At 38.9% G+C, this 22,307-nt stretch overlaps 2 protein-coding genes and 1 long non-coding RNA gene across 13 annotated transcripts in view; 1 reads left to right on the top strand and 2 right to left on the bottom strand.

The window, feature by feature from the left end:
* gsk3ba (glycogen synthase kinase 3 beta, genome duplicate a) overlaps positions 1–1,777 on the bottom strand; it is a 71,776-nt gene extending 69,999 nt beyond the window's left edge. For 3 of the 4 annotated variants that reach the window (XM_061879163.1, XM_061879166.1, XM_061879165.1), the window contains exon 1: positions 1,013–1,777. In XM_061879163.1, the coding sequence (XP_061735147.1) occupies positions 1,013–1,100 (88 nt within the window). In that variant the 5' untranslated portion in view covers positions 1,101–1,777. The remainder of the gene's footprint in view (positions 1–1,012) is intronic. The other variant, XM_061879167.1, reaches the window with a different exon arrangement.
* LOC133537972 (uncharacterized) lies at positions 715–20,727 on the top strand. Of its 7 annotated transcripts, none has more exons than XR_009802900.1 (5): positions 715–2,053; positions 9,142–9,230; positions 10,843–10,969; positions 12,379–19,461; positions 19,525–19,945. It is a non-coding gene; the product is annotated as an uncharacterized LOC133537972 (long non-coding RNA). The 7 variants fall into 7 exon arrangements; XR_009802904.1 differs by lacking the exon at positions 715–2,053 and adding an exon at positions 20,534–20,727 and having other exon boundaries at positions 8,180–9,230; positions 19,525–19,649; XR_009802905.1 differs by lacking the exon at positions 715–2,053 and adding an exon at positions 8,180–8,533.
* The window catches only part of gpr156 (G protein-coupled receptor 156), a 28,383-nt gene continuing 11,560 nt past the window's right edge, over positions 5,485–22,307 (bottom strand). The window contains exons 2-10 of one of the 2 annotated variants that reach the window (XM_061879161.1): positions 19,748–19,900; positions 19,510–19,637; positions 19,309–19,444; positions 17,894–18,004; positions 15,540–15,665; positions 14,016–14,111; positions 13,168–13,404; positions 10,801–10,959; positions 5,485–9,438 (exon numbers count right to left, since the gene is read on the bottom strand). In XM_061879161.1, coding sequence (XP_061735145.1) covers positions 8,269–9,438; positions 10,801–10,959; positions 13,168–13,404; positions 14,016–14,111; positions 15,540–15,665; positions 17,894–18,004; positions 19,309–19,444; positions 19,510–19,637; positions 19,748–19,864 — 2,280 coding nt within the window. In that variant the 5' untranslated portion in view covers positions 19,865–19,900 and the 3' untranslated portion in view covers positions 5,485–8,268. Of the gene's footprint in view, positions 9,439–10,800; positions 10,960–13,167; positions 13,405–14,015; positions 14,112–15,539; positions 15,666–17,893; positions 18,005–19,308; positions 19,445–19,509; positions 19,638–19,747; positions 19,905–22,307 lie in introns of those variants that run through there. The other variant, XM_061879162.1, reaches the window with a different exon arrangement.

Below are 22,307 nucleotides of genomic sequence, written 5' to 3'. Positions count from 1 at the left end.
CCTGGACAAGTCGCCACCTCATCGCAGGGCCAACACAGATAGACAGACAACATTCACACTCAAATTCACACACTAGGGCCGATTTAGTGTTGCCAATCAACCTCCATCCATCCATTTCTACCGCTTATTCCCTTTTGGGGTCGCGGGGGGCGCTGGCACCTATCTCAGCTACAATCGGGCGGAAGGCGGCGTACACCCTGGACAAGTCGCCACCTCATCGCAGGGCCAACACAGATAGACAGACAACATTCACACTCACATTCACACACTAGGGCCAATTTAGTGTTGCCAATCAACCTATCCCGGTAATTTCAAATCGCATAAAGGGAAGAAGATTATAAGCTATCAGTAGGATTTAAGGTCCAAGCTTACATCACATTCAAATTTGTGCTGCATACTTTTGGGAAGTGCAGGAGTGAGAAGAGGTTTTAAAATAATTAGCACATGCTTACTTTTACCGCATGCCTTTGGTAAGCGCAGGAGTGGGAAGAGGTTTTAAATTAATTAGCGCCCGGGCGGCAGTATAAGAAAATGCGGTATACAGTAGATATATATATATATATATATATATATATATATATTTTTTTTTTTTTTAAAGAGAAAAACTATCAGAAATCCTGTCCTGCCCTTTCCTGGATCACGCCAGCCTCCTCGGTCAGCAGTGGGCGCACCTTCCGTTTTGACAGTTGCGTAATAGCCTGCCTGGCCCTGCCGCGTTAACATGCGCATAGCTATGTAGCAACACAGCTATGACTCATCTTCCCAATCCCCAATAACAATTACCGGAGCCGGGCTTCCACTAAAGACACCTGGCTTGTCATCCCCTGCTACCCGTGGACCTGTGGCCTGCTCGGCCCGGAGTGAGCTCCCTCCCTCCCCCATGCGCGGTGCTAAGCTAATCGGCAGCTCCAGCCCCGGCTGGGTCGCGGTATCGGTCGGGTGGCACCCACCCAGGCCCGCCGGTTGCAGCTGTCTGCGGCGAGGAAGTGTGCGGACCACGGCCGCTACTTACTGCTGACTTTCATGCTGCCGAAGGCCGAGGGCTGCGGCAGCGGCTTGCAGCTCTCCGCGAAGGATGTGGTCCTGGGCCGACCCGACATGATCCAAAGTGCTTCGTGGTCTCAAGTCTCGTTAAACGCTTTTCATCCAAAAAAAAAAAATAAGGGATGATGACAGCAAATGTATTGCACAGCCTCTTTACACCTAACAAACTAGCCTATTTTAAGTCCAAATCACTGCATTATTCGTGTATAATTCTCTCTCAAGGGGCCCTTTGAGACACCTAGTAAAAAAACTCATGAATTGGGCCTCCTCTTTTTGTTTTAAAAGCAGAAAAATCAGTCAGAATCCCGTCACAAAGATGCTAATGTTAGCATGTAGGCTAAATGCGGCGTTTTGAGGCCCATCCAGTCGCTCTTCATATCCCGATTTGGAGCCTCAATGATCCGACTGCCATGGCGGCTCACTCGCCGTAGCGGAGCTGGAGAGAAAAAAAAAACGTCCACTTTCCGCAGTCGTCTTCAGCGTTCAGTCAATACACCTCCCCGGGCCGAATCCTCGCCCAGGCTAACGTTAAATTCCAGCTGGAACGTCCAAGTAAAACAGCTTCATACTATGGAGAAAGACGGCACGGGATTTCTTTTTTTATTCCTTCCCAATAGGTCTTGCCGTCTTTGTCAGTACGCCATTGGCGTAAACGCGAACAGGACCATGTGAATCTCACGCCGTTAACGTAACCCCAAATGGAGAATAAGAGAAGGCCGTGAGCTCGCAATGGCGAATCTGGGGTGGCCCGAGTAGACCAATCGGAGACGGCGATAGTTCCAGGAGTGGGCGTTAACTGTGCGTCATATGGACCAATCAGAACGGCGTTCCGGAACACCACATGGCATCGCTCTTGGTACCGCCCCACATGACTTCAAAGGATTCTAGACAGGAATAAAAAAGGCGGGTCTGCTAGCAAAGGTGGATGGCTTTTGCGGCCAATTGCGTTTCGACATATGAGTGTCGTTTCAAACAGTCGTCAGCTGACACCATTCAGCACTGTTGCCAGGTAAATTCATAACGCATATTTTCTTTGGATTAACGTTGTTTTAAGTCATAAATCCTTAAGAAAAGTGCCAAGCGTGTTCATGCATGTGTAGCGCTCATTAACTGGCCTCTATTTTGAGTTCCTATTTAGTCAAAAATACTGTGATATTTTGGGCTAAACATTCAGATTTTTTTTTATTGCTGAAATAATTGCTACTTCTGCGGTATATGGAACGTGTAACTCCCCCATTTTTTGAATGTCGATGTATCCTTTATAATCTTAACACCCAAGTCCGCTATCATGCCAATATGACTTTGTAGTGATGTTCTATAGGCATATATGTGTCACTACAACCGGGTTATAAGTGCCACAAAGCGCCACAAACGTTCGCTTTTGAGGTTTCAGAGTGTAGATGACGCTAGGGGAGTGTAAAGCCATGATTTCACAGAGGACAGTTTTGTAAACAAAAATGAAAAAAAAAAAAAAGGCATCGCTTCCATCCATCCATTTTCTACCGCGTATTCCCTTTTGGGGTCGCTGGCGCCTATCTCAGCTACAATCGGGCGGAAGGCGGGGTACACATTGGACAAGTCGCCACCTCATCGCAGGGCCAACACAGATAGAGAGACAACATTCACACTCACATTCAAACACTAGGGCCAATTTAGTGTTGCCAATCAACCTATCTTAAAATGGAGCCTGGAACTTCGCCAATGATCTACCAGTCAGCTACATACGTAGCTTTGATTGTTTTGTTTTTATTCAGCGAATATGTTAATCCAGCATGAAGTTGCTGTTAGAAATGTGACTGAATTTTTGGCCAAGCACCTCAGTTTGCTAAGCCAGTGTTGCTAACAATTGTTGTCCTCCTCTATGTGATGTGTGCACTCCATGACGTTGGACAAGTGCAGACTGTAGAGCAGGGGTCACCAACCTTTTTGAAACCAAGAGCTACTTCTTGGGTGCTGATTAATGTGAAGGGCTACCAGTTTGATACACACCTAAATAAATTGCCAGAAATAGCCAATTAGCTCAATTTACCTTTAATAAATAAATCTATATATATAAAAACATGGGTATTTATGTCTGTCATTCCGTCGTACATTTTTTTTCCTTTTACGGAAGGTTTTTTGTAGAGAATAAATGATGAAAAAAACACTTAATTGAACGGTTTAAAAGAGGAGAAAACAGGAAAAAAATGAAAATTTAATTTTGAAACATAGTTTATCTTCAATTTCAAATTCAACCGAAAAAAAGAAGAGAAAAACTAGCTAAGTCGAATCTTTCAACAAAAAAAAAAATATATGGAACATCATTAGTATTTTTTCATGATTAAGATTAATTTTAGAATTTTGATGACATGTTTTAAATAAGTTAATATCCAATCTGCATTTTGTTAGAATATATAACAAATTGGACCAAACTATATGTCTAACAAAGACAAATCATTATTTCTTCTAGATTTTCCGGAACAAAAATTTTAAAAGGAATTAAAAATACTTTGAAATAAGATTTAAATTTGATTCTACAGATTTTTTAGATTTGCCAGAATATTTTTTTTTAATTTTAATCATAAGTTTGAAGAAATATTTCACAAATATTCTTTGTCGAAAAAACAGAAGCTTAAATGAAAAATTTAATTAAAATGTATTTATTATTCTTTACAATAAGAAAAATACTTGAACATTGATTTAAATTGTCAGGAAAAAAACAGGAAGGAATTTAAAAGGTAAAAATGTATATGTTTAAAAATCCTAAAATCATTTTTAAGGTTGTATTTTTTCTCTAAAATTGTCTTTCTGAAAGTTATAAGAAGCAAAGTAAAAAAATAAATGAATGTATTTAAACAAGTGAAGACCAAGTCTTTAAAATACTTTCTTGGATTTTCAAATTCTATTTGAGTTTTGTCTCTTTTAGAATTAAAAATGTCGAGCAAAGCAAGACCAGCTTGCTCGTAAATAAATACAATTTGAAAAAATAGAGGCAGCTCACAGGTAAGTGCTGCTATTTGAGCTATTTTTAGAACAGGCCAGTAGGGGACTCATCTGGTCCTTGCGGGCACCGCGTTGGTGACCCCTGCTGTAGAGTTACAGTATATGTAAAAAGTGGATAAGGAGCACAGAAATTAAACTTGGATATACTTTAGAGTAGTCAGTGTACAGCTTGAATAGCAGCACAGATTTGGTAGACAACAAACAGCCAATGTTGTCAAAATATCTGTAGCGCTATCAAACAATCAATGTCCATTTATATAGCCCTAAATCACTAGTGTCTCAAAGGGCTGCACAAACCACAACGACATCCTCTGTAGAGCCCACATAAGGGCAAGAAAAAACTCACCCCAGTGTGACGTCGGTGACAGTGACAATGATGACTATGAGAAACCTTGGAGAGGACTCCATATGTGGGCTCCCCCCCCAGGGTACCGAAAGCAATGGATGTCAAGCGGGTCTAACATGATATTGTGAAAGTCCAATCCATAGTGGATCTAACATAACCGTGAGAGTCCAGTCCAAAGTGGATCCAATATAGTAGCGAGAGTCCCGTCCAAAGTGGAGCCAGCAGGAAACCATCCCAAGCAGAGGCAGATCAGCAGCGCAGAAATGTCCCCAACCGATAAACACATCCTGGGTCCCGACTTTAGACGAGCGGTCCATCCTGGGTCCCGACTCTGGACAGCCAGTACTTCATCCATGGCCACCGGACCTGACCCCCTCCACAAGAGAGAGGGGGACAGAGGAGAAAAAGAAAAGAAACGGCAAATCAACTGGTCCAAAAAAGGGGGTCTATTTAAAGGCTAGAGTATACAAATGAGTTTTAAGATGAGACTTAAATGCTTCTACTGAGGTAGCATCTCGAACTGTTACCAGAAGGGCATTCCAGAGTACTGGAGCCCGGATGAAAAACGCTCTATTGCCCGCAGGCTTTTTTTGGGCTCTGGGGATCACTAATAAGCCGTAGTCCTTTGAACGCAGATTTCTTGCCGGGACATATGGTACAATACATTCGCTAAAGTTATAGATACATAAAACAGCATTTTCTCAGTTAGGCTTACTCTAAATACTTTGAAACAGTCTAAATTTAAGAATCAAGGCTAGATAATGAACAATAAACTATCAAAATACATATTTTGGAACCTCTGTGACTTACTTAATTAAAGTTGTTGCGCAAGTGTGTCATATGGGACATTTAATAATCCAGTAGAATTTACAATGGTTAGACTAGACAATATTGTTGTCTCCAAGGTAGTTTACAACCCGTTTGCTAACTCTCAGGCGCTTTTTTTGGTATACATATCCATCCACTCATCCATTTTCTACCGCTTGTCCCTTTCAAACATTACGTTGTCAAAAAGACCATGTAGATGTGTATTTTGTTTGTAGTTTCTTGTGACGTTAACTTGATTTGTTATATTTCAGTCCAGTTCCCAAGGCTTGCTTCACCCGAGAGGACAATGTTTCACCCCTCTTTTATTCCAGTATGTATTATATAGTAAATACAGATTTATTCATAAAGCCACTCGTTCTCATTAAGCGCACCAGTCAGTATCCTTCAAACCGGAGTGTAACAAGCTAATCTTAGTTCTCCAGGAAGATTTTCCCTCCCACACACATGAAAGCTGGTAGAGTCTTTTGTGTGGTTTGTATCGTCTTGTGTTGTACTCTACAAAGAAAATTCCTCCTCTCAGTCTGCCCTTCAGTGCTTCAAATATGCAGAATGAAGAATGCCCCAGAAATATGGCTGCAGCAGTGCAAAAATAATACAAGAAAAGACAACAAAATAAGCTGAAATTGCTATGTTGTACAGATAAATTAGTGTTTAAATTATGTATGTGTTCTTTATATTGCTCTTATAAAGGCCCCTCATTGTCAGAGCAATTAGGGTGTGATTAAATTCTAATAAAATGAGGCATAAAGCGAAGCAGCATAGACTCGGATATAAAAACCAGACTGGTTACTGCCTTTGGGCAACTCAGTGGCATGAACTAAGTGTCTAAACTTTGTGTTTGGCTCGTCATGCAATCAGTAAGAGAGAAAAAAAATCAACGTTATGTAAGAAAGAGAAGTGTTTGAGGGCCAGTGGGGTCTCTTTGTGCCCTTTTAGTCCAGCATGCAGACAGTACAAAACATTTTGACTGTAGAAATATGGAGAATTCAACTCATGCTCACACCATGTGCTTGAAGTGTTTGTCACAAGAAGACCAATACATTAAAACACTCTAGTTGTACATTAAAACAACATTTTCAATGAATCACATTACTAAAGTGATCTAGAAAGCAACTTGTATAAATAAATAACACAATAAATATAGCGTTCCTTAAAATCTTCATTGTCAAGTCCGACAATGTAATGTCACTAACTCACTAACCAGTGTATTTTGAAATAGTTTCATTTGTCAATTAAAAAACAAAATGTATGTAAATATGCAAAACACACTCACCAGACCCAACATAAATATAATGTACCCCTGCATAATCCAATGAAATCTTTCATAAGAGCTGTATCTTAATAATCCTGAGGTGTTCATTATTGTGGTTGTCATCTGAATCAAATTGAAAACTGTTCCTAATATTTTAATTAGCATCATATTATCCATATAAAGCAGTGGTTCTTAACCTGGGTTTGATGGAACCCTAGGGGTTCGGCGGAGGTCAAAACACACCCGACTTATGGTGTAAATAAAAACGTCTCCCTATCGGCGTATTACGGATACAACAACAGCAGAAGTCAGACTGATTTACAGGTGTGTAATTTGTTGTGAGTTTATGCACTGTGTTGGTTATGTTGTTTGAACAAGGTGATGTTCATGCACGGTTCATTTTGTGCACCATTAAAAAAACATGGTAACACTTTAGTATGGGGAACATATTCACCATTAATTAGTTTCTTACTAAAATGCAAATGAGTAACATATTGGCTCTTAACTAGTCATTATTAAGTACTTATTAATGCCTTATTTGGCATGGCCTCATTATAACCCTAACCAAATAACTCTAAATTAAGTCTTTGTTACTTAGAATATGTTCCCCTAGTGTCCAAAAACCTCTAAATTAAGTCTGTTATTAGAATATGTTCTCCATACTAAAGTGTTACCAAAAACATATAACTTTGTCTTGAATTTGAAAAAAAAAAATTCAACAACAGCAGAAGTCAGACTGATTTGCAGGTGTGTAATTTGTTGTGAGTTTATGCACTGTGTTGTTTATGTTGTTTGAACAAGGTGATGTTCATGCACGGTTAATTTTGTGCACCATTAAAAAAACATGGTAACACTTTAGTATGGGGAACATATTCACCATTAATTACTTTCTTACTAACATGCAAATTAGTAACATATTGGCTCTTACCTAGTCATTATTAAGTACTTATTAATGCCTTATTCGGCATGGCCTCATTATAACCCTAACCAAATAACTCTATGTTAAGTCTTTGTTACTTAGAATATGTTCCCCTAGTGTCCAAAAACCTCTAAATTAAGTCTGTTATTAGAATATGTTCTCCATACTAAAGTGTTACCAAAAACATATAACTGTCCTGAATTAGAAAAAAAAACTTTTTATTTTTATGATACTAATGGGGTTTGGTACCTCCAACAAGGTTAAGAACCACTGATATAAAGGCAACATTTTTGATACAACTCCTGTCATTAGATAATGCATGTGTACTATTCAGAGCTCGATGTCTGCACCAGTTAACTGTAAAATGTGTCAAATAAACACAGCTGTGCATATACGGTATCTCACAAAAGGTGCATTTCATTACAGCATATCTTCCTAAGGCACAAATTCAACTTGGATATACTTTAGAGTAGTCAGTATACATCTTGAATAGCAGCGCTGATTTTGTATCCAACAAACCGCAATTGTTGTCAAAATATCTAGCAAGTGAGAAGTAAGTTAATTGTGTCTTGTTTATGGTCTGCAGCTGTCTGAGTGCATTAGGGAGCTGTGGTTGTGGTACTGCAACATGTGGCGTTATATTTTAAATCTATCAGCTTTTTAATTGGTACATTGACTACTGTAAGTTTTATCAAAGTTGTATTTTTACAGTATTGTCCCAAAGATATAATACAATTGTGAAATGTGAGTAGTGTATTCACCTTTTGGAGATACTGTTTTGCACCGTTAAATAACATATCCCACAGCAGTCAAATTGATTTCACTAAAGTTTAACTTACTTGTTGTTAAAGTTGCCCTTAAGGATCATGTGAACTAAATGATGCATCAAAGTCCTGTTTACACAAGTGTTGGTTTGAGGTCTTCTTTGAACACAACAGGATGTGGAGCGCGGTAAAGGCTGTAACCTTCATACTCGCTGTCTGAGGAGTCTGAGGAGGAGTCTGAGAACAAAAGCGAGCCTCTTTGCAAACAGGAGTCACAGTACGGTCGGTGGTAGAAGCAGTAGTCTGTTGAGGTGCTCGAGTCTGAGTCCCAGTGGTGGCAAGGGTCTATCCTGTCTTCACAGTGCTGCCTGGCATCGCTGCCCATGTTTATATCACAGGTATCTATCTCAGGCCTTGATGACAAGCTTTCTTTATCCTGCACTTGCACCTCAAGAGGAACCTGGAGGGTACTACCCATTGTGACTCCCCCATTTAGGGTGACACTTTCGGGATGCTTTCTTTGATCCTGGACCCCACAGTTGCCTCTCGTCCGCCGACAGCTAGCAGCATCTGCATAGAGACAAGCTGGGGCCACACTACGTCTCGGCGAATGGAAGGGTGGCCGACGTTTCCTCATGGCGTAGGGGGAGATGCTGGGGTAGTGGAAGACTAAAGTAGGGTTCGGGGAGCGGGGTGTCTGGAAGGAGATTGGAGAAAGTGAGGAGTCCTTTATGAATTTGATGTGAGAAGGCCTTCTGGACAAGACTGTGTCCACATTAAGTTCTTGAAGGATCTCCTGCAACTTCTCGCTACTAACAAAACCAGTTGGTCGGGTGCTTGGTCCCAAGGGGGATGTTGGGCAGTTGCTTAAGGTTTCAACCTCACAAGGGTTTAACAATCTATGCGATTGGACTGAAGTGACAAAGTGAGCCGTCTCCTCTGCTGTCCTAAGTAAGCCTGTATCCTCTGCTGTGGACTTACATGAATCTACATCCAACCCACTCAGGACAGGAGAGTGGGCTGCAGGAGGAGTTCTGGAGCTTGATGAAGCGACAAGCTCAGAAGACCCTGGACGGTCAGCATCAATAAAACAAGGTAAAACGGACACGTGTGAGAGTCTGGACTTGTTTTCCCTCGGAAGTGGAGAAGCTGGAAGGTTACAGGATTGAAGTTCTGTGGTCTGAGTGGAGGAGGAGGGGAGATTTGTGGAGTCCACATCCCCTTGGCTGGCTGACACCAGACGTAGAAGTTTATCTTTGGCGTTGTTCACCTGCTCCTGCAAGCTGTCAATCACTGCATTCTTCTGGAAAGTGTGGCAACGTAAACATTGAGTTAAATCCCACTCATGGATGCTACTTATTGGAAAGGCAGGTATATGCACTCAGAGCTTAGGAGTAAATCAAACATCTTCTTTATTTTCTACCAGTCATAGCTACAAACCGAAAAGCAACAAAAGTAATATCTTACCAGATCTGTGCAAATATTTGGTTAAATGTCTTCTTTTCAACAAGGCCTAGCATGCAGCAAATCATGCACTATCTTGAAAAAATAAGCTTTTTATAGGACAGCTCAAATCAAATATTAAACTCTACAATAAGCAAGATTAACTAACTGAAATAAAGATCCCAAAAATATTTTTTGACTAACAAGATTAGAGCCTTCTTTACAGCCTTTGCAGTGTAGCAACAAGCAGCATATTGCGTGTTATATTGAAGAAATAAGTACTGTATAGCAATGCATACCTCCTGTAGTTCCATCACTTAAAGACAGCATAACAACCTTGCTATTTGTTGTCATATTTTTGCTTTTTTCTGGTGAAAATTACCAGCAATTTTGAAAAACAAGTGAGTCACTCGCTTTCAGAGTGTAACTGATCTTTAGATATGGTTTTATGTCAGAGTTGTTCACATACAACAGTTACAGCACAAACGTACTGGAAAAAAAAACAGATTTTGCCTGGGGTATGAATCAACCCTCTGATTGATACAATCAATATCAAACCGTTTTGGTTACTTTACCGCGTCTGAATTTTGACATTTTAAATGTCACACCAAGAAAATGTCTTTAGTCTATATGTTGTGCTAACATCTTAAGCCATACATATAATTTTCCAGTATATTTGAATACAAACGTACAGTAATTGCAATGGAATGCTAAACAAAACAAACCCCCCGCCCTTACCCTTGAGCAACTGTAGTAACCTGCCTTAATTTGACCTAAATGGGACATAATTCGTAATGCTTTTACTATGGTCTTTGTAATGTATTAACTATTTACTAGCTAAGCCTTCCTTACACTGCAGTACAGTGCTTCCTAACATGACATTTTCAAGAAAAAATGGCCTGTAGGTTAGGCAAAAAGTCTGAGCAAGACTTGCACTCAGTGTGCATCTATAGATGGGAACGTGCTTGAGCTTATCGACACGTTGAGGTGTTCCTTAATTTCGATATCTATGTTAGTAAAAAAAAAAAAAAGTTGTTTCTTTACACTGCAGTGGATCCTAGATTGACATTTCGGAGAAAGGGAAGCTTTTAAAATCGCACAAAAATTCAGAGTACAAACTACATGACATCGCATGAGACCTTTGCATGACTTGCAAGACTTCAACTCAGTGAGCACTTAAAGAATTAACAATCCAGTAATTTGATTTAAAGTTGGTGACTACCTCATTCAGCAGTTTTTTCATGGAGTTGTTCTCCCCCAACAGGAAATAGATGTCGTCCTGGCTGTACACTGAAGGCTGGCTCTTACTGGGGCTGCTGAAATACTTGGCCATTTGACCCGGGTTGTTCTGATCCTCTTCAAAGTTCCGCCACTCAGCCAGCTGCGTGGAGGTAAGTGGAGAAGTGAAATACGGTATTTAATAGGGCTGCGAATCTTTGGGTGTCCCACGATTTGATTCAATATCGATTCTTGGGGTCGCGATTCGATTATATATTGATTTTTTCAATTCAACGCGATTCTCGATTCAAAAACTATATTTTTCCGATTCAAAACGATTCTCTATTCATTCAATACAGCAGGATCTACCGCAGTCTGCTGACATGCTAGCAGAGTAATAGATTTAAAAAAAAAGCTTTTATAATTGTAAAAGACAATGTTTCATCAACTGATTGCAATACTGTAAATTTGTTTTAACTATTAAACGAAACAAAAATATGACTTATTTTATCTTTGTGAAAACATTGGGCACAGTGTGTTGTCAAGCTTATGAGATGCGATGCAAGTGTAAGCCACTGTGACACTATTGTTCTTTTTTTTAATTTTTATAAATGTCTAATGAATATGTCAATGAGGGATTTTTAATCACTGCTGTACTGAAATTATAACTAATATTGATACTGTTGTTGATATTCATTTTTGTTTCACTTCTTTTGGTTTGTTCTGTGTCGTGTTTATGTCTCCTTTTAATTGCTGTTTATTGCAGTTCTGAGTGTTGCTGGGTCAGGTTTGGTTTTGGAATTGGATTGCATTGTTATGGTATTGCTGTGTATTGTTTTGTTGGATTGATTAAAAAAAAAAAAAAGATTTTTTAAAAAATGAGAATAGATTTTGAATCGCACAACGTGAGAATCGCCATTCGTATTCTAATCGATTTTTTCCCACAGTCCTAGTATTTAACATCACAGTGGGCCAAAGGCATCGATACAACACACGCATGGAATCTTTTTGACCACGAGTGTGCTTTGAGTGTGTCATCAGGCTTATAGAGGAAATAAAATATTCCCATCTCCTTAAGAAGTATAACTTTACCCTTTAACAAACTAATCAGCAGACACTTAGTAGGTCGTAAACCTGTTTCCAAGAGCCCACATACTTTTGACTCATAAACACTGAGTCACTCTCCTCTGATAGTCCGATGGGTTTCGTTTAAAGTCAATGGACATGTCTGCACGTATCAGCGTCCGTCAACTAGACTCCGTATCAGTCACAAAACGCAGACCAGACACACTGTTGGGCACACCTGCACGATGTAATAAAAGCCAATGTTGTACATTATTGTAAGTTTTAATTTGACATACGTCTATTATTGTGTGTGTAGATTACTGCATTGCATCATACTCAGAGCTGTTTCTGTAATGGTTGCCTTTTTTAAAATTGGAAACAATATCTATACACTACATTTACTTGTGTATATATACATGGGTTGTATTGATTATATGTATTTACACAGCACTTATAGAGGATGTTGTGACAGCTGTAAATATCCATCCATCCATTTTCTACCACTTGTCTCTCTTAGGTTAGTGGGAAGGCTGGAGCCTATCCCAGCTGCACTCTGGCAGAAGGTAGGGTACACCGTGGACAAGTAGCCACCTCATCGCAGGGCCAACACAGATATACAGACAAGCATTAGCAGTAAATATATGTAACTTTTTTTGTAATTTATCCAATATATTCCATTAAAAATACCACTTTACTGACTAAATATTTAAACTTTTTTGTTAGAACATTTTTAAAATGTATCTAAAAAAAATATTTTTAATAAATTACCAGTTTGGTAATTAATTTATACAATTATTTTATTATTGTATCTTTTTTGTTGGTAGATAGGATTAAATAAATATTAAAATGCTAATAATCAAAAGTGAACTGTAATAATTTCATGTAGCAATTTACATGGTTTCACAATTACAGGCACCAGCGATGTAACCCAAGGTAAAAAATAAAATAAAATTTTGACTCATTTTGTAATTCTGGAAAAATAAACCAAGTTGCACATTTTCACAGTCGTTAAGTTGTAGTCAATGATGTTCCATTCCAGGCCTGTAAGTGGCGGTGTTGCACTTCCCCCTTAATGGTAGGCTACAGTACCAGTTTTCAACGTAAAATTACTGAAAATTAGTAGTTACAAAACACTTCTTACTTTTGGTTAAAATTGTATTTTTAAAAACGATATACCAGTAAAATATGTTTTTAAATATATATTTGCATGTACAGAAGAAGGCAGAATCTTTTAATACAGCTCTTGCATAGAATCTCATTGACTTGTTTAGGTGTGCCTAATTATGGACTCGCAAGTGTTTCCTACCTGAGGAACAAACAACATGCAGTTGGTGGCCAGCGTACAGATGAAAATGGCTCCACCCACAATGCTGTAAACCAAATTGGGCCAAGCCTGCATGAAGACTGACACGGGGATGGCCACAGTGGAGCAGAGGGCCACCAAAGTGACAGCGGTTAGGATGGTGGGAGACTGGTTGACCGGAGGGTGGCTGACATTGCTGGTCAGGCCGGCTAGATATGTTCCATAGAGGAGGAGACAACCCTGAGCAAACATGTAGGGAGAAAGAAGAGGTCAAAAACTTTTTATTTTTTAATATAGAGCACATAAGGAGTAGTTGGGCCGTACTGAAAAGAAAAAAAAATAAACAAAATTAGAGCAACCTATTTTTTAATGGGTAGAACACATTTCCTCTTCTTTCTATGACTTTTTGATTAAAAATCACAACTTTTTTTTCAAATTTTGTTATCTTCAAATTATTACAACAATTCTGTAGTTATATGACTTTACAGTACCTTTTTTAAACTGACTTTGTAGTTACTGTACATAGTGACACTATGTTCATACAATTATAATTTTTTGTTGTAGTCTGCCTTTATGCTGTAAATGTTGGACCATATTTTTTGTGAAATTACAAACCATGAAATATTTGGACTTTTGTCAAAATTCTTACATTTGTTTAAAACATTAACATTTCTGTTCAAATTCATCACTTTAATCTTTCCAAAACAAATACTTTTGCGAATATATTCTGTATAGCAATACTGTATTTTTGATATTATATGGCAATACTATAATGTATAAAGAAATATGATTATTGTTTAAGAAATTACCAGCTTTTTTGATATTTTCTTTAACTTGGAGGATCAACTTACCTTTTTAACAGCTATAATGATGACCCATAGATGCGAGTACACCGATGAACAGGAATGAAGCTGAGACAAAGAGTAGGATATGTCTTTCTCCAACATCTACAACCGGGAAAACATGCACAAAATGAGGTGAACGCAATTAGTATTTGTCATAAGGCGTGTATCTCATGCTTAATCATATTAATAAACTCATGAAGTATTTTTTAAAAGTAAGTTTTAGGGATGAACAATTTTGAGAACAAACCTAATTGCGATTTTTCTCCTCAAAATTGCAATTGGATTTGCCATTTTTAAATTTCATACATATCCAGTAAAGGCTTAGAACTGTGAAAATAAAGAGTGAAAGAAGACATGTTACTTTGACACTGCCAATTTGAATTTTCCTGAGGGAACTCTCCTGAAGGAATCAATAAAGTACTATTTATTTATCAACATATCCATGTCTCAAGGTGCCACACATTTGAACATCCCTCCATTTGGAGCCTATCCCAGCTGCACTAGGACAGAAAACAGGCTCCACCCTGGACAAGTCACATATTGGAACATCAATCCATTTATCCATCCATCCATTTTCTACCGCTTGTCCCTCTCTGCGGTCATAGGCGGGGGGCTGGAGCCTATCTCAGCTGCACTTGGGCGGAAGGCAGGTTACACCCTGGACAATTCGCACATAAGAACGATAGGCATTAATTTACTTAAAAAAATATTTTACTTTATGCAGACAGACTCAGAGCTTTTTTCTACATCATGCTCTCAAACTGAAGAAATATTCAATAAAAACTATACAGTGACCATGATGCAATATAATCAAATTCATAATAATAATGCTAGTAAACATTTAAAAAGGATATGATCTTGTTTCTCATTATTGTAGAATTGTATATCATTGTTACAACTGTAAGTAGAAAGTAAAATATTGTGTAGTCCTCAATAAACAAACAAAAACTTAAATTGAATAATTTAAATAAGCAGAAATATAACTTAAATAAATATTGAACATCTTAAAGTGCATTTATTTTCCCTCATTTGGAAAAACTAGGTTGGACGTTGTCTTTTTTTTTTTTTGTTGCCATGACATGATCACTGCATTCTCGCTCGCCCGTCCGTGTTGATGGGCTCATATTGCCCCTCCGATTTGAAGCTTAAATATTCACTGGCGAGTCGTGAGAATGGAGGCTGTTTGTCTGTGCTTCCCTTTTGTAAAGCTGGTGGTCTTCTACTCCGGCTATATAGACAAAGATTGTGGATGACTGAAAAGAGGGCTCACTGCGTTCAGTTAATTCAGTTAATAAACACTCGTGTGCTGAGAGCCATGCAGTGTGACTTTTTTCTCCCTTGTTTGAAGCAAGAAACATATAAACGCAAGGCTCAACGGTTCCGATTGGCGAACATGTCTGTCACTCAAATGTCGATGACGGAGAAAAAAAAAGTCAGCCTCTTGTGATTACGTTATCTCACTAATTAAAACCTAAATGTTGATTAATCATGCAGCCTGACTTCACAATCATTGAAAGTTATTAGACGTACCTTCACCACCGCAGTGACTGATTGAGAACAACGAATGGGATCCGTGAGGTTCCAGGCAGTAAGAACCAGCAGGTCCATCAGGAGCAGGAGGGCAACCATAGCCATCAGCTGGATGTCTCGAATGATCTGAGACAGGAAGACCATGAGATGAAAAATGTGTCATCTCAATACATAAAAAAGCTTGTGTTTTTAAAATCTTTAATACAGAGGAGTAGATTCTTAACATGTATAGTCATTTTTGGAGCAACTTGGTCAATGTGTCTGCCTGACTATTTTGCTGGCAGATCCTCCTTTCCTTTCTAAAGTGTGTGATGCAAAAGGAAGCCTTTTGCCCACGAGTTGCCTACGTAACGGCACAATTTCTTTTCATGTTAGAGTTAGGTTTCACAAGTAATTTTTCTTAGCAACAAGTGGCCAAACAATCCCGTAAAATGAGTTGGATAAAGAATTTCTTGATATGTTTTTGTGACCGCTAGTTAGCTCTTGTAGATCACCGAAATGCATCCCTCCAGGCATCCTCCAATTACATGTGTATGTAAACCAGAGATGGCGGCTGGTCTTTCAAGTAGGGGAAGCTCATTTTAATCTACTCCCTTAACACGTTTGCAGTTTCCAATAACAGATAAAAGATACAAAGATGTTAGATTTTACAAAGAAAACGTCACTTGGAGGATTGTAAAATTCTCCATATCAACTCGAAACAACAGAATAAAACTTGTAAAATGCTCTGGCAGTTGTTTGTATTTTAAAATTGCTGATTGGCTTATTTGGCTGTCAATAAAAAAGGGATTCAGCCTCAGAGAGATCATGCCGAAGTTCAGCGGCCAGGCCAGCCGAGGCCAAACCCACTTTCCATTCCAAAGGCTGTTGAGTTTGGCTGCAGTGGAACAACCGACTTTATGCTCTGCCACTGAAGTCAATGGACGCTCAGCTTCAACACAGTTTGTTTTTTTAACATGTCCTGTCCAGCCACTCAAGCAAATCGTATTGTTGATGTAGATGCCCATATCTGTTGTACGTATTTGCTTTACAAAAGATTGATGGAATGATTGACAAAAGAGTAGTGCGAGATACTCCTTTGGTTGCTTTATTTGTATTTGACTTTATTAAATGGATGTATTTAGTGTTTGACGCAGCCGGACCGGAACAGGAGCGTTTAGGAAGAGGAAAGATAAAAGAAGACAGAGGTTTAAATTGAGGGGACAAGAATACTGTTTGATGCACTGTGGCAGTACCACAATTGATGGGAAGAAATTTTCATTAGCTGTTACGAAAGTAACTGACTCTGGACAAAAGTTATACGCATTATGGCACATATTTAGTCTATGAAATATAACCACTAAAGCAGTAGTTCTTAACCTTGTTGGAGGTACCGAACCCCACCAGTTTCATATGCGCTTTCTTTGTGAAAAATAAAATGTTTTTTTTCAAATTCAGGACAAAGTTATATGTTTCTTACTGGTGCACAAAATGAACCGTGCATGATCATGACTTTGTACAAAGAACAAAACCAACACAGTGCATGAACTCACAACAAATTACACACCTGCAAATCAGTGTGACTTCTGCTGTTGCCTTTAAGAGACCAGTTCAGATATGCGTGGCCTCACTTTGGCGAGTGCCACTCATGTAATTTTCGCAGCAAAGTCTGTTCTTTTTCTTCGTTTTCCACCCAGACGTACAATACTAGTACACAGCTCATGAAAAACAATATTTTTTGTTATTGTCATCGTACGTGGGAGGCCAAAATACTGATATTAGAAAATTATCTCATCAAATGATCACTGTCTTTTGATTATAATAATAAAACATTTAACATGTTATTTAGTCAGGTTTGGGAAAGGTGTGCTGCTGGTTAGGCCACAGTGCATGTGCACGTCTGACGTCGCTCAAGGAGTTTTTGCGTTTGCTCACGCATATGGAAAATTAGAGGGAACATTGTTTGGCGGTATCCATAATACGCCGATAGGGAGAAGTTTTTATTTACACGATGAATCGGGTGAGTCTTGACTTCCGCGGCGGAGGCTCCGCCGAACCCCTGAGGCCGACTCACCGAACCCCTAGGGTTTGATCGAACCAAGGTTAAGAACCATGCACTAAAGTACAAATTTGACCTCTTATTTTTTTGAGATATTTTAGGAGAAGCTCTGCTTTCCTTGCAGTCTTAGAGCGGTATGATTTATACATTCCATAAAAAGTTGCCCAACTAAACCATCAGGTTCTAATAAGAAGAATTGAATGACATTGGCTTTATAAAACAAACAAATCTAAATTAAGAAAGTAATACCAATTTGGTGCACTTTGACATCTCAAGTACAATTGTTATCCAGTAGAACTACACTTTTTAGCCTTACCACTCTCTTGTCAGGCACTCTCTGAGTGAACACCCTGTACAGTCTCCACGTTTTCCCCAAAATAGGTCCAAACACCATTGTGCTGCCGAGACAGAGAGTCCAAACCTGAGCCTGGAAAAAAAAAAAAAGAAATAACATAACAATCAAACAATTTTACAATAAAATGCAGATTTAAAGGCCTACAGAAACCCACTACTACCGACCACGCAGTCTGATAGTTTATATATCAATGATGAAATATTAACATTGCAACACATGCCAAAACGGCCGGTTTAGTTTACTAAATTGCAATTTTCAATTTCCCGCGAAGTGTCGTGTTGAAAACGTCGCGATATGATGACGTATGATGACGCGTGCGTTTGACGTCCCCGGTTGTAGCGGACATTTTTTTCCAGCCCGATCCAAGCTATAAGTAGTCTGCTTTAATCGCATAATTGCACAGTATACTGGACATCTGTGTTGCTGAATTTTTTGCAATTTGTTCAATTAATAATGGAGAAGTCAAAGTAGAAAGATGGAGGTGGGAAGTGGTGAATTGCAGCTGCCTTTAGCAACACAAACACAGCCGGTGTTTCCTTATTTAAAATTCCCGAAAGTGAAGCTTTACTATGGAACAGAGCAGTCAAGCGAACATGGTTCCCGACCACATTTCAACCGGCATGTTTCGGTGAGAAAATTGTGGTAATAAGTCGGCTCTTACCGTTGTTATGAGCGGAGCTTGAGTCCTCCTGCAGCTGTGTGGCTTCCCTCAGAGACACTGGCGGTCACCACATCCGTGGCCACACCCCTCAGACTTTCAGGTACCATATAATCTCGCTAAAACACTAGTAACACAATAAACAGATAAGGGATTTTCCAGAATTATCCTAGTAAATGTGTCTAATAACATCTGAATCGCTCCCACTGCCCTCGCCTTTTCTTTTTTCTTTTCTTTTTCTCTCTCTCTAGTCCTTCGCTCTCACTATCCTCATCCATGAATCTTTCATCCTCGCTCAAATTAATGAGGAAATTGTCGCTTTCTCGGTCCGAATCGCTCTGGCTGCTGGTGGCCATGATTGTAAACAATGTGAGGATGTGAGGAGTTCTACAACCCGTGAGGTCACGCGCACATCGTCTGCTACTTCCGGTACAGGCAAGGCTTTTTTATTGGCGACCAAAAGTTGCAAACTTTATCGTAGATGTTCTCTAAATGATAAATAAATAAATGGGTTGTTCTTGTATAGCGCTTTTCTACCTTCAAGGTACTCAAAACGCTTTGACACTACTTCCAGATTTACCCATTCACACACTACTAAATCCTTTCAGCAAAAATGTGTCAATATCGCAAAATGATTAAGTATGACACATAGAATGGACCTGCTATCCCCGTTTAAATAAGAAATTCTCATTTCAGTAGGCATATAAGCACAAGTTACATGAAGCACTGCCGTCGACTCTTCCATTTGCGGGTGTGATCGCCCGTCCGTAGCGAACAGGAAGCCACTGCTGTAGGTTACGATGCTTCCAAAGAGACTCAGGACATTGAGGTTGGGACTGGACATCTTGACAATCCTAAAGGTGGACAATCAGTAGGTACATCTGCGCTGTGTTTGTACTAAAAGCCGTGTTTAAGCTACCTGTTGTTTTTGAAGCGCAGGGTGAAGAGCAGGAAGCAAAAGGCCAGCACGATGCCGCAGGAGAGCAGCGTCCACACCACGGCACTCAGCACAGGTGAGAGGGAGCGCCTTGGAGGATCCGCGGTCATCTGAGAAGACGGGTAACAGGAACACCCCACATATTAGCTGCAACATTTGGACACTGACATGAATAATTCTCTGTATTGGCATGCATGTAATACAAAATGGGTGTTTTTACCTTGCTGAGAGTGCACAGTCTGTACATCACCTCCATGCTCTCCTGCCTGTTGACTTCTGAGTGGATGAGACAGAGTGGGGATTCACATTGGAAGCTGCAGTTCCACTCAGCTTCCATGTTTGGCCTCCGTCAGTGCACTTTCACGCACACATCCTATGAAATTAATGGCAGGGAATGGAAAATAAAACGTTAGCAACAGTTAAGTTAAGTTGGACTCCACTTTCTGCCTGCCTGTCTTTTGTTTGCATGTGTACCTTACTGTTGTTGCGTGCCTTTCCCACACCTCTTTTGATTCTACCCTTAGAATTAAAGTATTTTGCTACTTTAATACTGATTGATTTGGTATAATCTAGTGGTAAATGCTATTGTATTGTTGGTATTTTTCAATAATTCAGTCATTGCTATGCCTCATAACGCTTTATTTAGGCCCACATTTTTTTTTAAATAATAAGAAAAAAACAACAAAAATCCGCAACTTGGTCAAGCCGCACTATTTGACGCATGATGCGGCAAGGATCGACTGTAATTGCAATTTTGTTGTCATGAAATTATAACTTTTCAAAATAAACATAACCGTAACATCCATCCATCCATCCATTTTTTACCGCTTATTCCCATTGGGGTCGCGGGGGGCGCTGGAGCCTATCTCAGCTACAATCGGGCGGAAGGCGGCGTACACCCTGGACAAGTCGCCACCTCATCGCAGGGCCAACACAGATAGACAACATTCACACTCACATTCACACACTAGGGGCAATTTAGTGTTGCCAATCAATCTATCCCCAGGTGCATGTCTTTGGAGGTTGGAGGAAGCCGGAGTACCCGGAGGGAACCCACGCAGTCACGGGGAGAACATGCAAACGCCACATAGAAAGATCTCGAGCCCAGGATTGAACCCAGGACTACTCAGGACCTTCGTATTGTGAGGCAGACGTACTAACCCCTCTGCCATCGTGAAGCCGTAACAATACAACCTAATGATGGGTGCTGGTTGGCGCCTTGCATGGCAGCTCCCTCCATCAGTGTGTGAATGTGTGTGTGAATGGGTAAATGTGGAAGTAGTGTCAAAGCGCTTTGAGTACCTTGAAGGTAGAAAAGCGCTATACAAGTACAACCCATTTATCATTTAATTCGTGGTTTTCTTTTAGTAGTAGTAGGAATTTGTCACGAATAAAAATACCACTTAATCGGCAATATTTAGCCTTTTTTTGGAAAAAAAAAATGTATCTTATGTATTAAATTTTCATATTACAACTTCATCTTTTCAAATTTAAAACTTTTTGTACATTAGAATTTCATTGTCATATCACAATTTTGTTCTGTAAAAATGACCACTTTATTATCCATATTTAAAAAAATGTTAGTGGAAATTATGCTTTTTTTCCTGAATAATTACACATTTCTAAAATAAATGCAACTGTAACAGTCCAACTTAATTCTTGTTGGGTTTCATTTGGTAGTATTAAGGATTTGTTTTGTTGAAAAATATAACATTCTCAAAGTATTTATCCTTTTTGTTTGAAAAAAAAATATTGTATCTTACTTATTTTATTTTTACAATTTTATTATTTTAAAGCTGAAACTGTTAGTACAATTTCAATTTAATTGTCATAATAAAACAATTGTATTCTATACAAATGGCCACTTTATGGTCCAAAATGTTAGATTTTTTAGTGGGAATTGTACCATTTTTTCATGAATAATCACAACTTTAGGAGTCTAACCTAATTGTTTTTGGGTTTCTTTGAGTAGTATGAAGAATTTGTTATGTATAACAATACCACTTTATCATTAACATATTTAGCCTTTTTGTTCGGAAAAAAATATGTATCTTATTTTTTTTTCATTTACATATTAAAACTTTATCTTCTTAAAATAAAATTTGGTACAATCATTTATTTATTTATCATATCACAATATTATTCTGTAAAAATGTCCACTTAATTTTTAAAAAAAAAGAAAAAAAACTTAAAACTACAAAATGGGATTTTTTCTTACACAATTACAATATTCCATCAAGACGCTTTACAGGATATCTAAAGACAGAATAGAAAATACATAAAATAAATATGACCTTATTCCAATTATATTACTGTACAACTTTTTTTTTCGTATAATCATATTTTCAATACAGTTCATATATTGGAAGCCTTTAGATTGTCCATAGCAGAATCACATTCTGCAATCACACACACACAAAAATTAGGTGTTTGTTGCACTTAAACTATAATTTGTACAGTTGACAAACAGCTCCCACATCTACACATAGGCTGCAAATGCAGCAAAGCTGCACCAGCTTGCATCTATGGCCGCAGGCATTTGCACCAGCTTTCCCCGTCTCTGCACCGACATGTGGTTGAAACATGAGTTGTAACTAGTACGGTGTAGGCTGTGACTCAGCTACGTGTGGCTGAGACATCTGCGTTCATGCGAGCAAGGCGATGTGAAGCATCGTATGTCTGGACATTGTCTGTCAAAGTGACGAGAGCACACTATTTATATAATCTTAGGCCATCTTTAGAGATCATGTTTTCATGACCATATGCAATAAGTAGACCTC

Source organism: Nerophis ophidion, linkage group LG19, assembly GCF_033978795.1.
Source record: "Nerophis ophidion isolate RoL-2023_Sa linkage group LG19, RoL_Noph_v1.0, whole genome shotgun sequence".
Lineage (NCBI taxonomy): Eukaryota > Metazoa > Chordata > Actinopteri > Syngnathiformes > Syngnathidae > Nerophis > Nerophis ophidion.
This window is presented reverse-complemented; position numbering and strand designations above follow the sequence as displayed.